The sequence below is a fragment of the Eumetopias jubatus genome, unplaced genomic scaffold (assembly GCF_037043125.1).
Source record: "Eumetopias jubatus isolate StellerSeaLion01/CBP00866 unplaced genomic scaffold, mEumJub1_p1.0 scaffold_10, whole genome shotgun sequence".
Taxonomy (NCBI): Eukaryota; Metazoa; Chordata; class Mammalia; order Carnivora; family Otariidae; genus Eumetopias; species Eumetopias jubatus.
The window spans coordinates 128,489,983-128,510,587 of record NW_028274816.1 but is presented as its reverse complement, the minus strand read 5'-3'; the positions used below and the strand labels follow the sequence as shown (position 1 = coordinate 128,510,587).

Sequence of the window (20,605 nt, the reverse complement as noted above, 5' to 3'; positions counted from 1 at the left end):
CCACTCCCCTTCTTCACTAAAGTCACAACAACAAGATACAGGCTACTCAAAGAAACATAAACACCAGATTTTACGAAAGGATTCAATTCTTTTACGAAAGAATTCCTTTAACTGGTAAGTTTCCCACTTAATTTGGGGAAAAAACACCCTTCAAATTATACTATCTAATCACATAGCTTACATCACTGGATTATCTATTTAAAAAACCCCTTTTAGGGGCGCCTGGCTGGCTCAGTCGTTGAGCATCTGCCTTCGGCTCAGGTCATGATCCCAGGGTCCTGGGATCGAGCCCCGCATCGGGCTCCCTGCTCAGTGGGAAGCCTGCTTCTCCCTCTCCCACTCCCCCTGCTTGTGTTCCCTCTCTCGCTGTATCTCTCTCTGTCAAATAAATAAATAAAATCTTAAAATAAATAAAATAAAAAACCCCTTTTATTACCAACACAGCATGTGTTCCTTATGTAAAATCCGAACATTCAAATTTTATCATGTTCAAAGAAACAACAAAAATCCTTAGTGAGCATCTTCTATGTGCCATGTACTAAACCAAGATGATTCATGTATACGATTTCATTTTATCCTCACAACAATCCTATGACAGGTATTATTACCTCTATCTTGCAGATGGGGCGCCTGGGTGGCTCAGCTGGTTAAGTGACTGCCTTCGACCTCTATCTTGCAGATGAAAGAGGTTGAAATTTCCCAATGCCACAAGTAAACAAGAAGGAATTTGAACCCAGATACCTGATTCCAAAGCCCATGTTCTTTCCACAAGGCCAAACTGACTCAGAGAATAGTCTCTACGACAAGACCCAGGAAAACCACCTAACATTGAGACTACAGTGTATGTGGAGCATTATAAAATGAGCAAGAAATGCTAGGTTCCAGCTTTTACTGTACCTATTTGCTCTGGACTTCAGTTTCTCAAGTGAGAAAAATGAAAAACAAAACAAAACAAAACAAATCCCCATTTTCTTTCTTTCTTGAAGACAGATGTCCCAGCAGTTTTTCTTATTCAAAAATATTCCTGAAAATGAATTAAGTATTTTATATAAACCAGTACTAGGAGATACTTAAAACCTCATAACTGAAACAACTCTCAACTACTGTGGCTTATCCATGGGCTATTGACATCATATACTCTTCCACTGATACAATAAGGATTAAATGTAGGGGACTGCACACTATCAGAAAACAATATTCTTTTCTCTGGAATGTGATGTTGCAAATCAATATCAAAATACTATCTTCTACCCCTTACCGTGCATGGTTCTGATGCATTCAAAGCCCTGAAAATCCCATAGTTTAATGGTCATATCTGCAGAACAGGAAGCCAGAAGCTTGCCACTGTGGTCAAATGAAATATCCTGTACAGAGTCTGTATGTCCCTTAAGAGTTCGCTCAAAATCTCCAGTCTCATAATCCCACACCTGTCAAATGATCAGAAACTTAGTTAACATCACCCCATCCCTTCTCATTTCACATCAGCACTCAGCACACTAGTATGAGCAAATGACAGAGAGCTGTCTTAGAAACAGCACGTCTTCAAGTATAAATTGGTCTTTTCTGTACAGAGAAAACTGAAGTTATAATTATTAAACCAGACTTCTAGTACCACATTATCTACCATATACCTAATTATGCTAGTGAGTAGGTATATAAAGCCAAAAGACAGACAAAGTCTCTTCCCAGTCTGACAGGAGACAACAGACATGTAAACAAGTAAATTTAAAGACAAAAGTTTTGAGGGCAGTTATGAAAGGCATCTATATGTAGAATATTAGGGGACAATAAAGAGTGCTTAATCTAATAGACAAGCAGAGCTCAGACACCTAAGAGGCAAGGAAAGACTTCATAAGATGTTACTGTCCATGAACAGTAGATTTATCATTTTGATGCAAAAATGGGAATTCACGGACACATTTTTTAAAGATAATTCTTCTAAGATAATAGACATAATAAGCTATCAAGAATAAATATTAGGGGTGCCTGGGTGGCTCAGATGGTTAAGCATCCGATTCTTGATTTCGGCTCAGGTCATGATATCGGGGTCGTGGAATTGAGCCCCACACTGGGCTCCGCGCTCAGTGCGGAGTCTGCTTGTCTCTATCCCTCTGCTCCTCCCCTCGAGCGCGCTCTCATTCTCTCTCTCTCTCTTTCAAATAAATAAACAGGTAAATAAAATCTTTATTAAAAAAAGAATATTAGAAACAGACCTCAAGAACATACTAAACTTTCACTCTGGTGGTCAAATGCTAGTCTGAAGTTCAATCTTTACCCGACACCAATTATATGCTCTAAAATCAAATGATTGATTCCATTCTTCTGATGGTAGGTTCAAATTTACCTGCAGTAGGGTATATACCAACCAATTTAAAGAAACTTAGAAAATGCATTTTGAAAACTTGGAAACAGTTAGGGGAAACATGAGGGGTATGGCTAAGTAGATGTTAAGACCTGCAATTATAAGGAACTTGTTACATAAAAAAGAACACAAAATTACATGTGATCACAACTACATAAAAAACTCACCTAAGAAAAGTAAACTATCTTCTAAAAAACATTTCTTTTCCAGAAAATGTATATACCCTTCTCAATATAAACAGATTTTTTTCTTACCATATATTCAAGTACTTCTACATAGAAGTGATTTCTAATTTTGCACATATTTTGTTAGATTAATCCTAAAGTATCCTGGGGTTTTTTGATGCTATGTGGCATTTTAAAATTTCAATTTTCAAATTATTCATTGCTAGGATTATAGAAATACAATGACCCTTTGTATAGTAACCCTGTATCCAGAGTAGTTCTAGTAGCTTTTTGGTAGATTCTTTGGGCTTTCTACATAGATGATCATGTCTGCAAGTAAAGACAGTTTCATTTCTTCCTTTCCAATCTGTTTGCCTTTTATTTCTTTTTCTGCCTTACTGCACTGACAAGGCACTCCTTTACAAACATGAATGTAAGTGGTTGAAACTGAACATCCTGGCCTTGGTTCCTGATCTCAGGGGGAAAGCACTGTTTTCCACCATTAATTATGCTCAGATACCTTTTAACCTTTTATCAGCTTAATGAAGCTCCCTTCCTAGCTTGCTGTGAGCTATTATCATGAATGAAGGCTGGAATTTTGTCACAGATGCATTTTCAGAACCCATTATGTTTTTTTATTGATGTGGTGTATCATACTGATTGATTTTCCCAATTCTGCACTCTGGGATAAACCCTACTTGGGTCGTATTAATTAACCTTTTTATAAATTGCTGGATTTAATTTGCTTATAATTTGTTAAGGATTTTGCATATGCGTTCATGAATGGTATAATACTGTCAGTTGCTTTCTTTTTTTGTAAGATTTTTGTTCCATTTAGTTATCTAATGACACCAAAAGTTCAGATGAATATTTTACATACTAAAAATAAGCTGTGATCTTGCAGTTCAGTTTCAGTTAACTTTCCATGCATTTGTCAAAGAACACTATAGCATTTTCTCTAAAATAAATACTCAGAAAATGAACTGTCTCTCTTCATAGATGGTGAACAAGGCATTTTAATGTTAGTTTGCAAATATCAAGAATAAGAATTAATTTTATTTTTCCTTTACTTGCTATTTACCTTTTGTATGATTATAAAAATAAGTGCTCATGATAAGCTATAATGTACTTATCTAAAGGCAATAAAAATAACCACTATCCTACCAAAGGAATGGTTTTTCCATTCTTTCTATGCTATTTTTAAGTATAATGACAGTGTATACTTCATTATCCCATTTCTTCTCTGCTTCTCACCACAAGTATTATTCCATGCCATTAAAGACTTGGCAAACATTTTTTTTTAAAAGATTTTATTTTTAAGTAATCTCTACACCCAATGCGGGGCTCAAAAATTGCATGCTCCACCCATTGAGCCAGCCATGTGCTGCGCACCCCTCCCCCTGCCTTTTTGGGGCAAACATCTTTTTTTAAAGGAATTCCTATTGTTAGCTAAATTTTTTGTGGGGGAAGGGAAGGACAGAGAGAGAGAATCTTAAGCAGGCTCCATGCCCAGCACAGAGCCCACCAAGGGGCTTAATTTTACAACCCTGAGGATCATGACCTGAGCTGATATCAAGAGTCAGACAACTCAACCGAATGAGCCACCCAGGTGCCCTACAATTTTTCATTATCATAGAAAACATTATATAAATGAAAATCTTTGAATATTGAAAAATATCTGTCCTCATTTTCCAATATTAGGTCAGATGGTGAAAAAGAATTTTGGGTCAAAAAGTATAGACTTTTTAAGCCCTTCTGCTAAATTGTTCTCTCATAAGACTGTATCAAATGTAATGAGAATGCCTGATTCATTAAATTCTTATCACCACTGGGAATTCTCATCTAAGAAGTAAAATATACTGACAGATTTGAGATATACTGTAATATTAATATGCACTTTTTCTACTATTAGTAGCAAAGCCAAAACTTTTTTTACTGTTGGTAAGCCATTTTTTCTTCTTCTATGAATTGTCTGTTTACACTCCACAGTTCAATTTTCTATTGTGAATGATTACTGTTTTTCACATTTGTTTTGAACTCTATAAAAAGTTGGCAGTCCTGGTGCACCTGGGTGGCTCAGTCAGTTAAGCATCTACCTTTGGCTCAGGTCATGATCTCAGGGTCCCAGGATCGAGCCCCTGCATCATGCTCCCTGCTCAGTGGGGAGCCTGCTTCTCCCTCTCCCACTCCCCCTGCTTGTGCTCTGTCAAATAAATAAATAAAATCTTAAAAAAAAAAAAGTTAAAAAAAAAAGTTTGGCAGTCCTTCATCTGCTTCATTTGTTGAATGTATTTTTCAGTTTTGTTTGTTCATTTTTAAAAATATTTAAGAATACTCTACATGACAATCAGAAATAACATTTCAAGGGGTGCCTGACTGGCTAGGTCAGTGGAATGTGCGACTCTTGGTCTCAAGGTTTTGGGTTTGGGCCCCACATTGGGTGTGGAGACTACTTAAAAATTAAATCTTAAAAAAAGAAAAAAAGAAAAAGAAATAACATTTCAAAATACTGTTATGAACTATTTCAAATATCTATCCTACATTTTCCCTAAATTATTAAAGGTTGATGATGTAAATGAATTACTATAAAAGGAATAAATCTGTTGTATTTACCAGATGCACAAGGGAAATAATATAATAAAAATTTCTGTTACCATTAACTACATTTTACTGGGTCCTTACCATCTACCTAAATCTCTCAGGCACTATACTGCTAATATGTTATGTACACATTACTTAATTTTAAGCCAAAGAATTGTATTCCCAAAAAATAAGAAAATTGAGCCTTAAACATATCAAGCACTTTGTCCAAGACAGTCACAAAATTACAAAAAATTCTATGTTCTCCTTTGAGTTTTTGGGAAAGTAGTTCTATCACAATCTTCATTTAGCAATCACCTAGGTTTTACTACAACTGAATAATAAAAGTATGGAAGGAAAGTAGAAAAAGTTTTTTTAATTCCCAAAAACATACACAGAGTTAATTTAATGAGAGGAAAAAAAGCTTTATGGGTAAGAATGAAAAGAACATTATTTATGATAGTAGATGACTGGAAATGACATAAAACGTCCAAAGGAAGAAAGTTTGTTCATGGTACTGAAACACTGCTGGCACCAAGTACTCCTCTAGTGTCTGTCCAGTACTGTTTTAAGCAGTTTCTACATATTAACTCATTTAATCCTATCAAAAGCCCCAGAGATAAGTATTAATTATCTTCATTTTATAGATGAGGAAAGAGAAGCACAAAAAGTTAATCTGCCCATGATCACATTAATTTTGAATGATGGGGTCAGGACTCTAACCAAGAGCATTAACTCCCCTATATAAAGCCTCCACATATAAACAGAACTAGCATAAAATCATTAAAAATGATTCATCAGAAACAAAGAAACCTATTTTTAAAATAATTTAATAAAAAAAGAATCGAAACTAAATACAAATGATTTTCATTAATGAAACCACCACGTGTACACACATTAAATAAAGAGTAAATGGAAGGGAGAACTAGTAAGTAGTTGCTGAGATATATGGTATGATTATTATACAAAGAAATTTTAAAACTTCCAATTTTAACATTTTATTTTATTTTTTTAAGTAGGCTCCACACCCAACATGGGGCCTGAACTCACCACCCTGAGATCAAGAGTTGCGTGCTCTACCAACTGAGCCAGCCAAGGCACCCTGATTTGTAATATTTTGAAGTTCACTCAATAGGTATATTTTAAGATTTAAGATAACAGTTTTGTTTATGCTTTTATACCACTGCTGTAAAATCAATAATTAAGACTGGGTTTTTAATCTATTCACCCTTAAGCCTCATGACAGCAGTACAGTTTTTACAGCACACAAAACTATCATGAAATCAATAATTTAAATACATGTCTACATATATTTGAAAAACAGCAATGGTTGGGGCGCCTGGGTGGCTCAGTTGGTTAAGCGACTGCCTTCGGCTCAGGTCATGATCCTGGAGTCCGGGATCGAGTCCCACATCAGGCTCCCTGCTCAGCGGGGAGTCTGCTTCTCCCTCTAACCCTCTTCCCTCTCGTGCTCTCTCTCTCAAAAAAAAAAAAAAATCTTAAAAAAAGAGAAACAGCAATGGTTAATGTATTAGGTATGTAATCATTTCAGACTACATGGTACACATATGATTTAAGACTCTCTTCCAATTACTCTGCAGCCCACCCCATGGATCACCAGCCCATGGGATGGAAGGAAGCCACTGATTTAGAAACTAAAGAAAGAAACCACATTAGGAAAATATAAAACAATGTTTAATTTGAAGAACAAATTAAGTAGAGTCACATTTAAGTCATTACGGTATTTTAAACTGGACTACTGCTAGGCGATATAGGCTTAACAACCTGCTCATGTTTTCTTAATTATACCTCTATAAATGAAACTTTTTAAAATCTAGAACTTAGGGGCGCCTGGGTGGCTCAGTCTGTTAAGCATCTGCCTTTGGCTCAGGTCATGATCCCAGGGTCCTGGGACTGAGCCCCGCATCAGGCTCCTTGCTCCATGGGAAGCCTGCTTCTCCCTCTCCCTCTAGAACTTAATCTGGAAAAAGCCTTAAAAGAGAAAAACCTACCTAAACCTTTTAACTATATTTTACTTATCTTTCTGCAGGTAGTTTATATAACTGTTACTGTATTGTGTCTGGATCAAAGGGAATTATAAAAACAACTTTTTTCTGGATTAAAAGATAAAACATTAAAATGTGTATACTTACTGTAAAAAATACAAAAATGAGAGAAATACATAACTTATAAAGTGAAAACCCTCTATATCCCCACACCCCTGGAGAGAACTACTGTTTGGAATCAAAGCCAGTATTTAAAATACATCAAGGAGAGCCCAATTTGAACAAGTCCCCTGCTGAATTCTTTTGCAGAATATATTCATCCCCTGAAGTACCCATGTTGTAATCTTGTATTTTCATCTATCATCTCTGCTTAAAAGCAAGGTACACTTATGTCTTCATTCTCCAAAAACAAAAATTATTCAAGTACTAGGTGACCTATGGCCCCACACTCAATCAGTGACACCCTACTTTCTCAAATTCATCAGTAAACTTACTTGGCAGCTTGCCTCTCAGGAGCTACAAACTCTTGTCTTTCCTGTCTTGTACAAGTCTGCATTTTCAGGATCATTTTTTCCCTTATACCCAATTAACTTTAATCTGCTTTTAACATTTTTAATTTTTTTGAAAAAATTACCTTAATTGTAGCATCCTCTGAAGCAGAGACCATAACACTGAACACAGGATGGAAAATTACTCGAGTGACTGGACTCCTATGACCACTCAACGCATATTTTTCTGGTGGACGGGGAATCCATTCTTTTGGGTCTCGTTTCTGACCAAGGGGCCCACCCGACGTAAACTCTTCTTTTGCTTCATTTAGTTTTGATTCTAATTCCATAACCTTGAGAAGGAACACGGTTATATATAGATAGATTCCAATAAAAGTAATATATTTGATATTTTTAAAAACTGCCTTTAGTTTGCATCTGTTTATGCAGGATACTTGAAAAAATTTCAGTAATTTACAAAGCATTCATCAAATTTAATTGAAAAGATTTTATAATACACTACCCAAAATTTTATTAGTGTGACAAAACTGAAACTTGAGAAAAACTATGACTGTATCAACTACTTAACTAAAAAAATTTCAGTTTCTATCTACTAATTAGAGGAAGAGCAGTGCAATAAAAGCTGACATTATGTATGTGCTATGCAACTTTCTAAGAGCTTTTTATGGATTAACTCATGTTAAAGAATGTTATTTATTTATTCTAACTTTGCCTACTGAAAGTATAAATTTTAGGACCAGAGTATTATTTGTTGCCTTCACTTTACAGATAAAAACAAAAGCTCAGAGATGAAAATGACTTCTCTAAGTGCACACTTTAGTGCTCTTTCCCCAGCTTCATACTGGCTCCATGCTTTCTTCCAATCTAAATGCACAAATGAGTTCGTTCATTATCAATTCTTTCAAATCAGGGTTATGTATATTCACTGGAGCCAACATTTGGGTTGCATGAGTTAGCATGTATTAGGCAAAGACCTGTCTAGGTCAGTTTTTTTTAATGCATAAAAATGACTTTTATTTGCCTTTCAGGAATAAATATAATTATTAATTAATGCAGACTAATTGATATTAATATTTTCAGAAAGTTTATATAAGAACACTCTGAGTACCAGTGACTTTAAAGAAAGAAGACGTAGATACCTTCTTTTGTAATCTAATAACGGATGTCCATTTTTTTTCCAAAAGACCAGCATATTTCTTATCTAATTCTTCATTCTAGAGGAAAAAAAATGAGAACCTTTTGAAAAATGGCTCAACTACATTGTTTAAGGCATACAGACCATTCACCTAAGCCCAAATGTTACTAAATATATGATTATACAAAAAGGTGGGGGTGAAAACCTAGGGCCAAAGAACCACATAACAAATGATAGCATTTGTGAATAATTGACATGACTGTTCAATACTGATACTTGAGTAAAATCCACTTATTAGCTATACCACGAATAACTGTAAAAAGGCGAACATACCATATCTAATTCAGCTTCCTTTTTAAAAACTGAATATGCCTCTTCATAGCCATTTGAACGAAGATAATCTGCTATAGCTCGATTTCTGAAAGAAAACAAATTCAAATGACTTCTAACAGAATCTGATTTTTAAATAAAATTTTATTTACTCATTTATTTAAGAGAGAGCGAGCATGTGCAAGCAGGTGGAGAGGCATAGGGGGAGGGAGAGGGACAAGGGAACTGCACCGAGTGGGCATGGAGCCCTACGTGGGGCTCGATCCCATGACCCTGAGATCATGACCTGAGCCAAAATCAAGAGTCAGATGCTCAACCGACTGAGCCACCTGGGCGCCCCACAAAATCTGATTTCGATGTTAAATATTTTATTTAAAATCTCATAAATCTTAAAACACTCTTTTGAAAGTATTCCGTTCCAAATCACACAAGTATTTCATAAAAAAAGGAACCCTCCCCCAAAGCCTCTAAAACATTTAGTCCTGTCATAGTACATCCATAATATTAAAACATTATTCTTGAGCTTTTAGTTGTAAGTTTCTAATGTATTGCTTACCTTATAAGATGAGGGGACTCTGAGGGTCAAGATACAGCTTATAGAACAGCTAGTGATTTGTGACAGTAATCATCGTTTTGTTCATGTTTACATTCAGCCTTCCTTTACTACTTGTTATGCTAGCAGACGCTCAAGGACTAGCAACTGAAATTTAGTTTTACAGAGAAAATTGTTCTGATAAATTATAATTAATAAGTATTTAATATCAGATAATTTTAACCATTAGAATGGGTGAAAAAAGGGCACAAGCTCTAAACTTAGTATATCATAGAATGAGACATTTATTTAGAATTAGAAAATTCGAAGGTTAGAAAAGCTCAATTAGCAGGTGCCTCTTCATGCTGTCCTTATAATCTTTCAAAGAGAAAATCAGCTACCTCCCCTCCTAAAGCAACCTATTCCAATGTGTCTATCAACTTTTCTGAGCCTTAAGTACCACTGTGACCGAAATAGCTGTTTAGGATTTCCTTTAAAACATTGTAATTTAATTAAAAAGTTAACATATATGCAAGGTTAAACAAAACTTAAATATATAATAAGTACACAATAAAATATCCTTTCTACCACTGACCCCTCATATTCCATTCCTAAGGTAACCACTTAATCAGTGTTTTGTATATTCAGAATCTACCTAAACACACAAATTCCTGCATAGTCTTCTAGAGATAATCAATATTTGTTTCTTACACAGTCACATAAACTCAATCTAAGCCATCATTCTTTACCAGCAGACATAAATTTGCCTTTAAAAAAATATATTGTATTCCATTATAGACATATGCTTTTACTACCACAAACAATGTTCCTATGACTACCCTATCAAGGCCACTGCCCACCTAATGCTTTAGGAAATAAAAACACTCTAGTAGTATCGTAGAATTGGTGGAATCAAGTTTTAATTCAATGGCATGTTAAAAGTAAAACAAACGGTGGAGAAAGATAATAGGGAATTACATCAAACACTTAATATTCCAGGTAATTATTAGCATACCAAAGATTAAAGCATAGTAACCAATGGATAACAGGGTCAAGCACATCACATTCATGAAAATGGGGGCTGAGGAAAGATAAATTCTTACTATTATTTTGAGTCTGTCTGTGTGCTGCTCATATCACACAGCCTGTACCTTCTGGCCTGTCCTACTAATGGATAACTTGATTCATAAGAAGTGTCTTCTTTACATGGAGCTGAAATCTATTCCGTCTTAATTTCCAAGTAGTTCTACTTGGGCCTTCCGAAACAATACAAAATAGGAAGGCAATGGATCTCTCAAAATATTCCATCAAATACTGTGTTGTCAGAGCCTGTGTTACAAACCTTCAACAAAAGTAAATTTCCCTTGGTTAGAATATCCCAAATAATAAGGGAAACAAGTTAAAAAACATATCTATTTCTTAGCTTTATTTTTTTCTTTAAAAATGTCAAGGGTAAACAAATTATATATAGTACTTGCAAATATTTAATGTTCCTACCTAGCTCCATTCTTACCTCAGGGTCAAACCCTAATGCCTGAAACTTTGCCTGAAGACACAGCACACAGCTTACAACTCTGAAGCTCATATAAGAAATAATACGTATATATATGTAATACATGGACAAATTATAACAATTATTATCTTAAAGAACTTACTTTCTGTAAAGATAGATAAATGGTGGTACTTTTCCAGAAAAGAATAGTAAAAGGAGAAAAATGCAAACCAACTATTCCTTTTCCTTATTAAAAAAGTCCCAACATTTTCAGATTACCACTGCTAACCCTTCCGTATAGTCATCTCATACCATGTTCTTTGCCAATAAATTCACATCGCCATGGATGCATTATATATGGCCTTTTTTTCCAAGAATTTAATTTATTTGAGAGAGAGAGACAGAGCACCAGCAGGGGGAGGGGCAGAAGGAGAGGAAGAAGCAGACTTTCCCCCCAACCCCCAGAAAGGAGTCCAGCCTCCATCCCAGGACTGCTGAAATTATTTATATGACCTGAGCCAAAGGCAGCTGCCCAACCGACTGAGCCACCCAGGAACCTCTGTATGGCTTTTTATCAAGTAACTTAATCTGTTCACCATGTTATGAAACTCTTCCCTGGTCAGTAAATATTCATCTCTAACATTATAGCTATTAATATTCGAACACAATATTCTATGATGTAGATGTACCAAATTTTATTTACGCAATTACCTACTGTTGGACTTTCAGGTTGTTTCTAATTTTTCATCATTTTAAACAATGTTGCAAATAAACATTCATATAAAGCCTTTCTCACATCTTTAGAGTCAAAAGATGCTACACATTCAATGTTTGTATGTCATCCTCCTCCCCGCCACCAATTCTTATGTTGAAACCTAATATGATGGTATTTGGGGATGGGCCCTTTGGAGGTGCTTAGGTCATGAGGGCAGAGCCCTCATGAATGGAATTTAATGCCCTTATAAAAAGAGAATGTTAACTAGGAAGCAAGCACCACCAGACACCAAATCTGCTAATGCTTTGATCTTGGACTTCCCAGCCTCTAGAACCCTAAGAAATAAATCTCTGGGGGCACCTGGGTGGCTCAGTCATTAAGCATCTGCCTTCAGCTCAGGTCATGATCCCAGGGTCCTGGGATCGAGCCCCACATTGGGCTCCCTGCTCAGCAGGCTTCCTGCTTCTCCCTCTCCCACTCCCCCTGCTTGTGTTTCCTCTCTCACTCTTTCTCTGTCAAATAAATAAATAAAATCTTAAAAAAAAAAAGAAAGAAATATCTGTTATTAATAAGCCACCCAGTTTACAGTATTCATTAGAGTAACTGAACAAAGACAAAAGTTATATACATTTTTAGGACATTTTGATAGCTACTGAAAAATTGCTCCCCAGAGTTATACCAATTTATATTCCTATCAAGAGTTATGTCATCCCTTTACCATCTTTACTTGTCAAACATTTGGATTAGTATTTACTGACTTAAAAAAAAAAACCCAAGTTTTTTTTTTTTTAAAGATTTTATTTATTTATTTGAGAGAGAGAGAATGAGAGACAGAGAGCACAAGAGGGAAGAGGGTCAGAGGGAGAAGGAGACTCCCTGCTGAGCAGGGAGCCCGATGTGGGACTCGATCCCGGGACTCCAGGATCATGACCTGAGCCGAAGGCAGTCGCTTAACCAACTGACCCACCCAGGTGCCCCCCAAAAAACCCAAGTTTTTATCCTTTGATTCTGCTTATGTAACTTTTGATTATTTATTTATTTATTTATTTATTAGAGAGCGAGCGAGAGAGAAACAGCATGAGAGGGGGAGAGGGTCAGAGGGAGAAGCAGGCTTCCCATTGAGCTGGGAGCCCGATGTGGGACTCGATCCCAGGACTCCGGGACCATGACCTGAGCCAAAGGCAGTCACCCAACCAACTGAGCCACCCAGGTGCCCCCTCTGCTTATGTAACTTTTATAAAAAGTGGACTAGATGTTAAATTTTTAAAACTTCTGCAACATTTCTATATTCTATGTAGCTTAACCCAACATCTGCATTTTAGTATTTTTTTTAAAGATTTATTTACTTTTTTGAGAGACAGAGAGGGAGTGTGCATGAGCAGGGGGAGGAGTAGAGGGAAAGAAACTCAAGCAGACTCCTACTGAGTGTGGAGCCCAACACAGGGCTCGATTTCATGACCCACAGATCATGACCTGAGCCCAAATAAACGGTGAGATGCTCAACAGACTGAGTCACCCAGGCGCCCCTCGACATCTGCATTTTAAAAAAATGTTGTGTGGCAAATGCAATGAATTAGAAAGATGCAGGTGATTACAAATGTGCATAAAGCAGCACCTCATTATAGTTTTGTCACATTTATACTTTTTATAAAATGTTAAATACAATTTAAAAAACAACATTCACTATCTCTTTTAATCCTAAAACAATCCTGCCAAATTAGGTAAAAAAGTATATTACCCTATATTATATATTGGCAGATTGTCTTATCAAGGCCACAAAACTAGCAAGTAGTAAAATAATCTAGGATAATAATTTTTTTTTAAAGATTTTATTTATTTATTCATGAGAGAGAAAGGCAGAGGGAGAAGCAGGCTCCCCACAGAGCAGAGAGCCTGATGTGGGACTCAATCCCAGGACCCTGGGATCATGACCCGAGCCGAAGGCAGACGCTCAACCGACCAAGCCACCCAGGCATCCCTCTAGGATAATAATTCTAAAAAACATTTACTGAGTGGCTGGGGAAGAAACTGGCTAAGCAGGTGGAGCTCTGCACCTCCCTCCTTTCATTAGAGTGGTTCCATTTTTATATATTTCCATATATTGTATTTTTTTGTAAGTGCTTTAAAAATGGACTTATAATGGGGCACCTGGGGCACTGTGAGTTAAGCGTCCAACTCTTGGTGTCAGCTCATGTCATGATCTCAGGGTCGTGAGATCGAGCCCTGCATCAGACTCTGTGCTCAGTGCAGAGTCTGCTTAAGGCTCTCTCTCCCTCTCCCTCTGCATCCCCAGCCCCTGCACACACACTCTCTAAAATATATAAATAAATATTAAAAATAAAAGCCTATACTGCTCTTTAAAAATCCCTACACCCAAATCCTTGAAGCCAAAAATGAATCACACTTTTAACCACTAGACTTTTGTTTTGATAACTGACTAGATGTGAGAGATGGGAGAACACAGTTAATTCACAAGTTCCTAGTGAATTGTAGTACCAAGAAGAAAAAGAGGTAGAATATGAGTTCAGTTTTAAACCTGCTGACTTGAAATAGCTGTAAGATATTTAAGTAAAGATACATGATATGAGAGGTAATTAGATATACAGGTCTTGGCTTGAGAGAGAGACTTGATGTAAGAAAAGAATTTGGGAAAATTAGCAATCAGGGAGTAGTGATTCAAACCACGTAAGTGGTGAAAGACAATTCAGAAGAAGGTATATTATGAGGGTCAAAAAAGGAGACCAGAAAGTAACCGATGGAACCTTGACAGATACCAATACTTAAGAACTAAGACAGGGAACAACTTCCGTTTCTGCTTGGCTCCGGCTGGAGGATTGACTATTGAGTGTCGTGAGAGGTCAGATTGCTGTCAGACATGGCCCACGGACATGGGCATGAACATGGCCCTAGTAAACTGGAACTTCCAGATCATAAACAATGGAAGGTAGACAGGACACCATTAGCAACTGTCCAGGAGAGGCTGGTTGCACGAGGGCTAAGGGATCCATGGGACTGCAACGAAGCTTAGAGATACATGGGTGGCTTTGCAAACAATGTTTCCTTTGTTGGTGCATTATTAAAAGGATTCAAATGGGGATTTGCAGCATTTGTGGTAGCTGTAGGGGCGTAGTATTACCTGGAGTCCAAGAATAAAGAAAAGCATCACTGAAGATAATACCTGGAAGTATCTTAACAAGATTCTTAACTCTCTTATAAGATTTCTTCAATGTTAAAAAAAAAAAAAAAGAACTAAGGGGCACCTGGGTGGCTCAGTCAGTGATGCGTCCGACTCCTGGGTTTTGGCTCAGGTCATGATCTCAGGATCCTGAGACCTAGCCTGTACCAGGCTCTGCCCTAAGCAGGGAGTCTGCTGGAGATTCTCTCTCCCTGTCTGTCTCCCTCTCCCCCTACTCATGCGCATGAGCTCTCTCGCTCTAAAACAAATAAATCTTAAAAAAAATAAAATAAAGAGAAGACAATCAAGAGAGATGTGAGCAAGGCAATGGAGAAGGAAGCTTCAAAAAAATGGGAGATGGACAGCAATGACAAACACACGTGAGAGGTCAAAGTCAGTCTAAAAAGCACTAAAAGGTCCCTGTCGACTTTAGCAAGCAGTTTCAGAACTTCAAGTGGCCTCAGTATTCCATTCCACAATAAGGTTTCAAATGAGTACTGTAAAACACTGGAGTTGGCGAGAGCAGCGAGTTTTGAGAATATCAGGAATGGATTCTCTTTTTATTAGATGAGGGTAAATGCTTGGTTAACACTATGATATATGAGAGTTTGCAAAGAGGTATCACATGGCATTATTAGTATCACTACACAGAACAACGAAAGAGCAAGATATATATATAAAAATACAGAAAAAAAATTAGAACTTAAGTTTAAATGAGTCTGATGCCATTAGGGATAGCTGAATCCAGTGAATGTGGAACCTCTACCAGGGAAGGTATACCATTATCACTTAAGTAAGAGTAAGTAAAGACTGAAGAATCTCTTGGATCTAACAGCTAACTGTGCTTCTGGAGTTTGCTACTAATTTTGGTTGTTAATCTAGAGTTGATTTTCATCAGTTTTATTAAGAATGGAAGACTTAATCTCTTTTGAAACAAGTGGACATCAAGGCACAAGTTTATAATCATCTCTCCAAGAAACTTCATACACATGACTTAAATTAATCTATTAAGCGGTGCCTGGGTGGCTTAGCCGTTAAGCGTCTGCCTTCGGCTCAGGTCATGATCCCAGGGTCCTGGGATTGATCCCTGCATCAGGCTCCCTGCTTGACAGGAAGCCTGCTTCTCCCTCTCCCTCTCCCACTCCCCCTGCTTGTGTTTCTGCTCTATTTCTCTCTCTGCCAAATAAATAAATAAAATATTTTTAAAAAATTAATTAATCTATTAAGTCTCAGGAGATGAAAAAAAGCAACCAATCACTGGAATCAAAGCAAAATTCACACATAAGTGTAACAGATCATTCTGAGTAGACCCAAACTGGTAACCCTATATACAAAGCAAACGGTTAAAATAGAAAGAACGAACTGAAATGAAGGACTTTTATCTATGAACAAACAGAATTGGCTACACAGAGCTTAGGCTTACATATGAAAATACTGTTATCCTTTGAAACTATCACGAGTGAGATCTGTGTTTGCCTTCTAAACAACTCCAAGTTTATTAAAATGCCAGGGTTAGATTTTAAGCATTTTAGCTGACTTCCTACATTCTCTTCATTGTTCTTTTATCCCCCAGGAGAATTTTTGTAGCTGTAATATCACTTGTAACATCCCACCACTACCAACCCTTATAAAGGGAGGTAAGATTTTTAAAAGTTACTCCAAATGTGGGGTGCCTGGGTGGCTCAGTCAGATAGTTGGTTAAGTGTCTGCCTTCAGCTCAGGTCATGATCCAGGGTCCTGTGATCGAGCCCTGCATCAGGCTCCCTGTTCAGGAGGGAGTCTGCTTCTCCCTCTCCCTCTGCCCCTCCTCCCTGCTTGTGTTTTCTCTCTTTCAAATAAATAAATAAATAAATAAAATCTTAAAAAAAAAGTTACTACAAATTCTATGAACTGATAGTTAAACAGTATCAACTCTAAAAGACTGGATAGCGCCAACAATAAAAGCAAAATACTTCAGGGTCCCCAGTATCTCCGACAAATTTAAATCAGAGGAGAAGGAATTCCAGAGCATGCATTAGAGGAGATTGAGGTGGAAGCTGTTTTTCACAGATAAGAACAGAGGCTCAGTGAATTTAACTGGCCTTTTGGCTAGCAAGCGGTAGAGCTAGGAATCAAACTTGGGTCTTTTGAAGCCAATGTGACAGTAACAGTGTTTTTCAAACTGTGTACTCTAGCACTCTCAGGATGAATAAAAATGTTTTGTGAATTCTATAAGTATTTTACTTTAAATTCATTGTCTATATGAGGAGAAACAAGGTTAAATCAAAAGCTGACAAACTGAGTAAGATGTTTTCTTACCAAGCCCATTAAAAGAGAAACACTGAAAAGGCTGAGTTTACATGTTCAGGAATTAGGAAAGCAGTGGAGTTAATGTTCTTTGTTCTAAAAGGCTGCAGTGGCCCAATAAATCTGGGATGTCTGCAGGGTTATGAGGGCACACTGTTAAGGTAATAAAGAAAACCAGTCAGGATCAAGCATGCCAGTTCACAGCACCAGGAGGATACTGTCACCTTTAGTGCCCTGCTCCAGATGACCCTCACCAGCTAGGCTACACCATTTTACACAAACATCAAGATGAACTACATAGTACTGGGGGAAAATATGAATAAAGTTCATTTCAAGCAGAGACACTACTGAGGGTCATTCCATAGCTGCTGCCATAGGACATCAACTAAGTTTCAGACAGGTAACATGACTTCTTAAATATGCTACAACTGCCCATTGGTCACAGGTCTTATACCTCTCCAACCACATGTGCCCTGACAAAGGGTTACGATGATCATCCTTCACTATCACACTTGAAAAGATGTACCTACTTCGTAAGGGTAGATCAGGATTCAACAACTACTAGTCTTGGGATAAGTATGAGCACAGCAAGAGGTCACAATGAAACCTTATCTTGGCAGTGATGAAGTAAAAGAAAATGAAATTAGGGTGAGTATGAGTGGACCCTCATCTTCACCATTAAGCAAAAGAATATATATCTGGTATACTGGCCTGTTAGTTACCACTGCTCTTCAGCAGAGCTCTGGGTCTGAGGTAACATCCACCCCTCCTTCTCCACACATAGGAGCAACAAAACTATCTACTAAATAAGTATACTATGTTGGACTTTTTTTTTTTTAAAGCAAAACAAAAATAAACAAAAATATGCATTACTGTTCATTCTCATATTTAGATAAAATTTTTTGAGTTATGGAACCACAAAGCAGAAGTCACTATTTTTTTTTCTTTAAAGATTTTATTTGACAGAGAGAGAGAGTGGCGATGGAGGGAGAGTGAGAAGCAGGCTCCCCACTGAGCAGGGAGCCCAATGCGGGGCTCGATCCCAGGACCCTGGGATCATGACCTGAGCCGAAGGCAGGCGCTTAACCGACTGAGCCACTCAGGCACCCCCAGAAGTCACTATTGAACAGATCAGTTTTGATCTCCCTTATGTTTTCTTTTTTATACTCTTTTAACCTGTTAAGAAAAAGAATCTTACTGAAAACTAAGGTAAATGAAGGTATGATTATGACATGATTTCACACTAACTAGGCTATACTTCTGATTATGCTTTTTCAAATTAATGATACATATATTACTGACTGACATTTAAAAAGTTGCATAGCCTACTATAATCAGAAATCAGTGATGTCAACAAACAGATGGGAGATTTTGCCTCAGTTCCTCAGTACAACTTCCAAAACATTTTCTCCCTTTTCCTCTAACTTTAATATAAAGTCTACAGTAATTTTTAAAGATATTTATTTTAACTGTGAGAGCCACTTAGAATATATTTCTGTAAGAAATTATTATGCAGGGTGCCTGGGTGGCTCAGTTGGTTAAGTGACTGCCTTCGGCTCAGGTCATGATCCTGGAGTCCCGGTATCGAGTCCCACAGTGGGCTCCCTGCTCAGTGGGGAGTCTGCCTCTCCCTCTGACCCTCTTCCCTCTCGTGCTGTCTTTCATTCTCTCTCTCAAAAAAAAAAAAAAAAAAACTTAAAAAAAATTATTTTGCATACTTAAGAAACCCATAAAGTCAGGTTGTTGGGGTGCTTGGGTGGCTCAGTTGTTAAGTGTCTGCCTCCGGTTCAGGTCACGGTCCCAGGGTCCTGGGATCGAGCCCCGCATCAGGATCCCTGCTTGGTGGGGAGTCTGCTTCTCCCTCTCCCACTATCCCTGCTTGTATTCCCTATGTTTCTATTTGTCAAATAAATAAATAAAATCTTAAAAAAAAAAAAGGAAAAGAAAGTCAGGTTGTACAATAGGGATAAACAATACTGAGCTGTCATATATTGGGAAGTTTGAAACATTTACATTTTTAAAATGTAAAGCAAAAGGGATGAGTGTCTGTTATATTCCCAGCTTCACACTAGGGAATATAAAAGAGGATTAGGTTATGGTCCCTTGTCTTCCAGGAGTTTATAAATCTATCTAAGGAATAAAACCAAAGTTACCAAAATATGTGACACCTAATTAAAAAAAGAGAGAAACAAGAGTAAATGGAAGAATTTTTTAAAAAAAGGCAAGATGTGAGCTGAGCCTTAAAGGAAAAAGAAATAGCAGGCATTATAAGGAGGTGGGGAAAGGGAATGAGAATGGTACACAATGAAGATCTCAATGTATATTTAATCAAATCATTCAACATTCTTTGATTTTTTTTTTTTAAGAGATTGATTTATTTATTTGAGAGAGAGAGAGTGCGGGGGGCAGAGGGGAAGAGAGAGAAACCTTAGCAGACTCTGTGCTGAGTGAGAAGCTGGACATGGGACTCGATCCCATGACACCAAGGTCACGGCCCCCAGCCAAAAACAAGTCTGGCACTTAGCTTCTGTGCCACCCAGGCACCCCTCAACATTCTTGACTTTAAAACATTCCTTAACAATGGAAAGGTCTTCATAACATTAAAGAAAGGTACCTCTTCATTAATATATTTTTTAAAGATTTTATTTATTTATTTGACAGAAAGAGACACAGTGAGAGAGGGAACACAAGTAGAGGGAGCAGGAGAGGGAGCAGCAGGCTTCCTGCTGACCAGGGAGCCCGATGTGGGGTTCAATCCCAAGACCTGGAATCATGACCTGAGCCGAAGGCAGACGCTTAACGACTGAACCACCCAGGCGCCCCTCTTCATTAATAGTTTTTAAAAAGATATCTCTCAGGGGTGCCTGGATGGCTCAGTCAGTTAAGCCTCCGACTCTTGATTTTGGCTCAGATCATGATATCGGAGCCCTGCATCAGGCTCCACACTGGGGCGTGGAGCCTGCTTAAGATTCACTCTCTCCCTCTCCCTCTGCCCCCTCCTTCTGTCCCTAAATAAAAAATAAATAAATCTCAAACCTTCAACCAAAAATTGAATACTTAATGGCAAAACACTACAAATATTTGCACTAAAGCCAAGAACAAGAACAAGGATGCCTATAATCACTACTATTATTTTAAATGGTTTCAAAAGCAATCCCATCTAATAGATATAAATACTGAAATGAGATTAAGATAATGAGAGAAATGGCTGAAAAGACAGGACAGAAGCAGAATATGAAGGACATGCAAGGCAAGAAAAGCCAGTTTAATGAAAGTGATATTTTAAAAAGACCTATTTATCAGAAGTATAGTGGCAGAT

General features: G+C 37.4%; 1 protein-coding gene and 1 pseudogene across 1 annotated transcript in view; one reads left to right on the top strand and one right to left on the bottom strand.

Moving 5' to 3' along the window:
* The window catches only part of PAFAH1B1 (platelet activating factor acetylhydrolase 1b regulatory subunit 1), an 82,713-nt gene that overhangs the window by 14,279 nt on the left and 47,829 nt on the right, over positions 1-20,605 (bottom strand). Inside the window, exons 3-6 of the mRNA XM_028109063.2 lie at positions 9,090-9,174; positions 8,761-8,835; positions 7,747-7,953; positions 1,259-1,427 (exon numbers count right to left, since the gene is read on the bottom strand). Coding sequence (XP_027964864.1) covers positions 1,259-1,427; positions 7,747-7,953; positions 8,761-8,835; positions 9,090-9,174 — 536 coding nt within the window. The remainder of the gene's footprint in view (positions 1-1,258; positions 1,428-7,746; positions 7,954-8,760; positions 8,836-9,089; positions 9,175-20,605) is intronic.
* Positions 14,643-14,994, top strand: LOC114213785 (NADH dehydrogenase [ubiquinone] 1 beta subcomplex subunit 3 pseudogene; annotated as a pseudogene).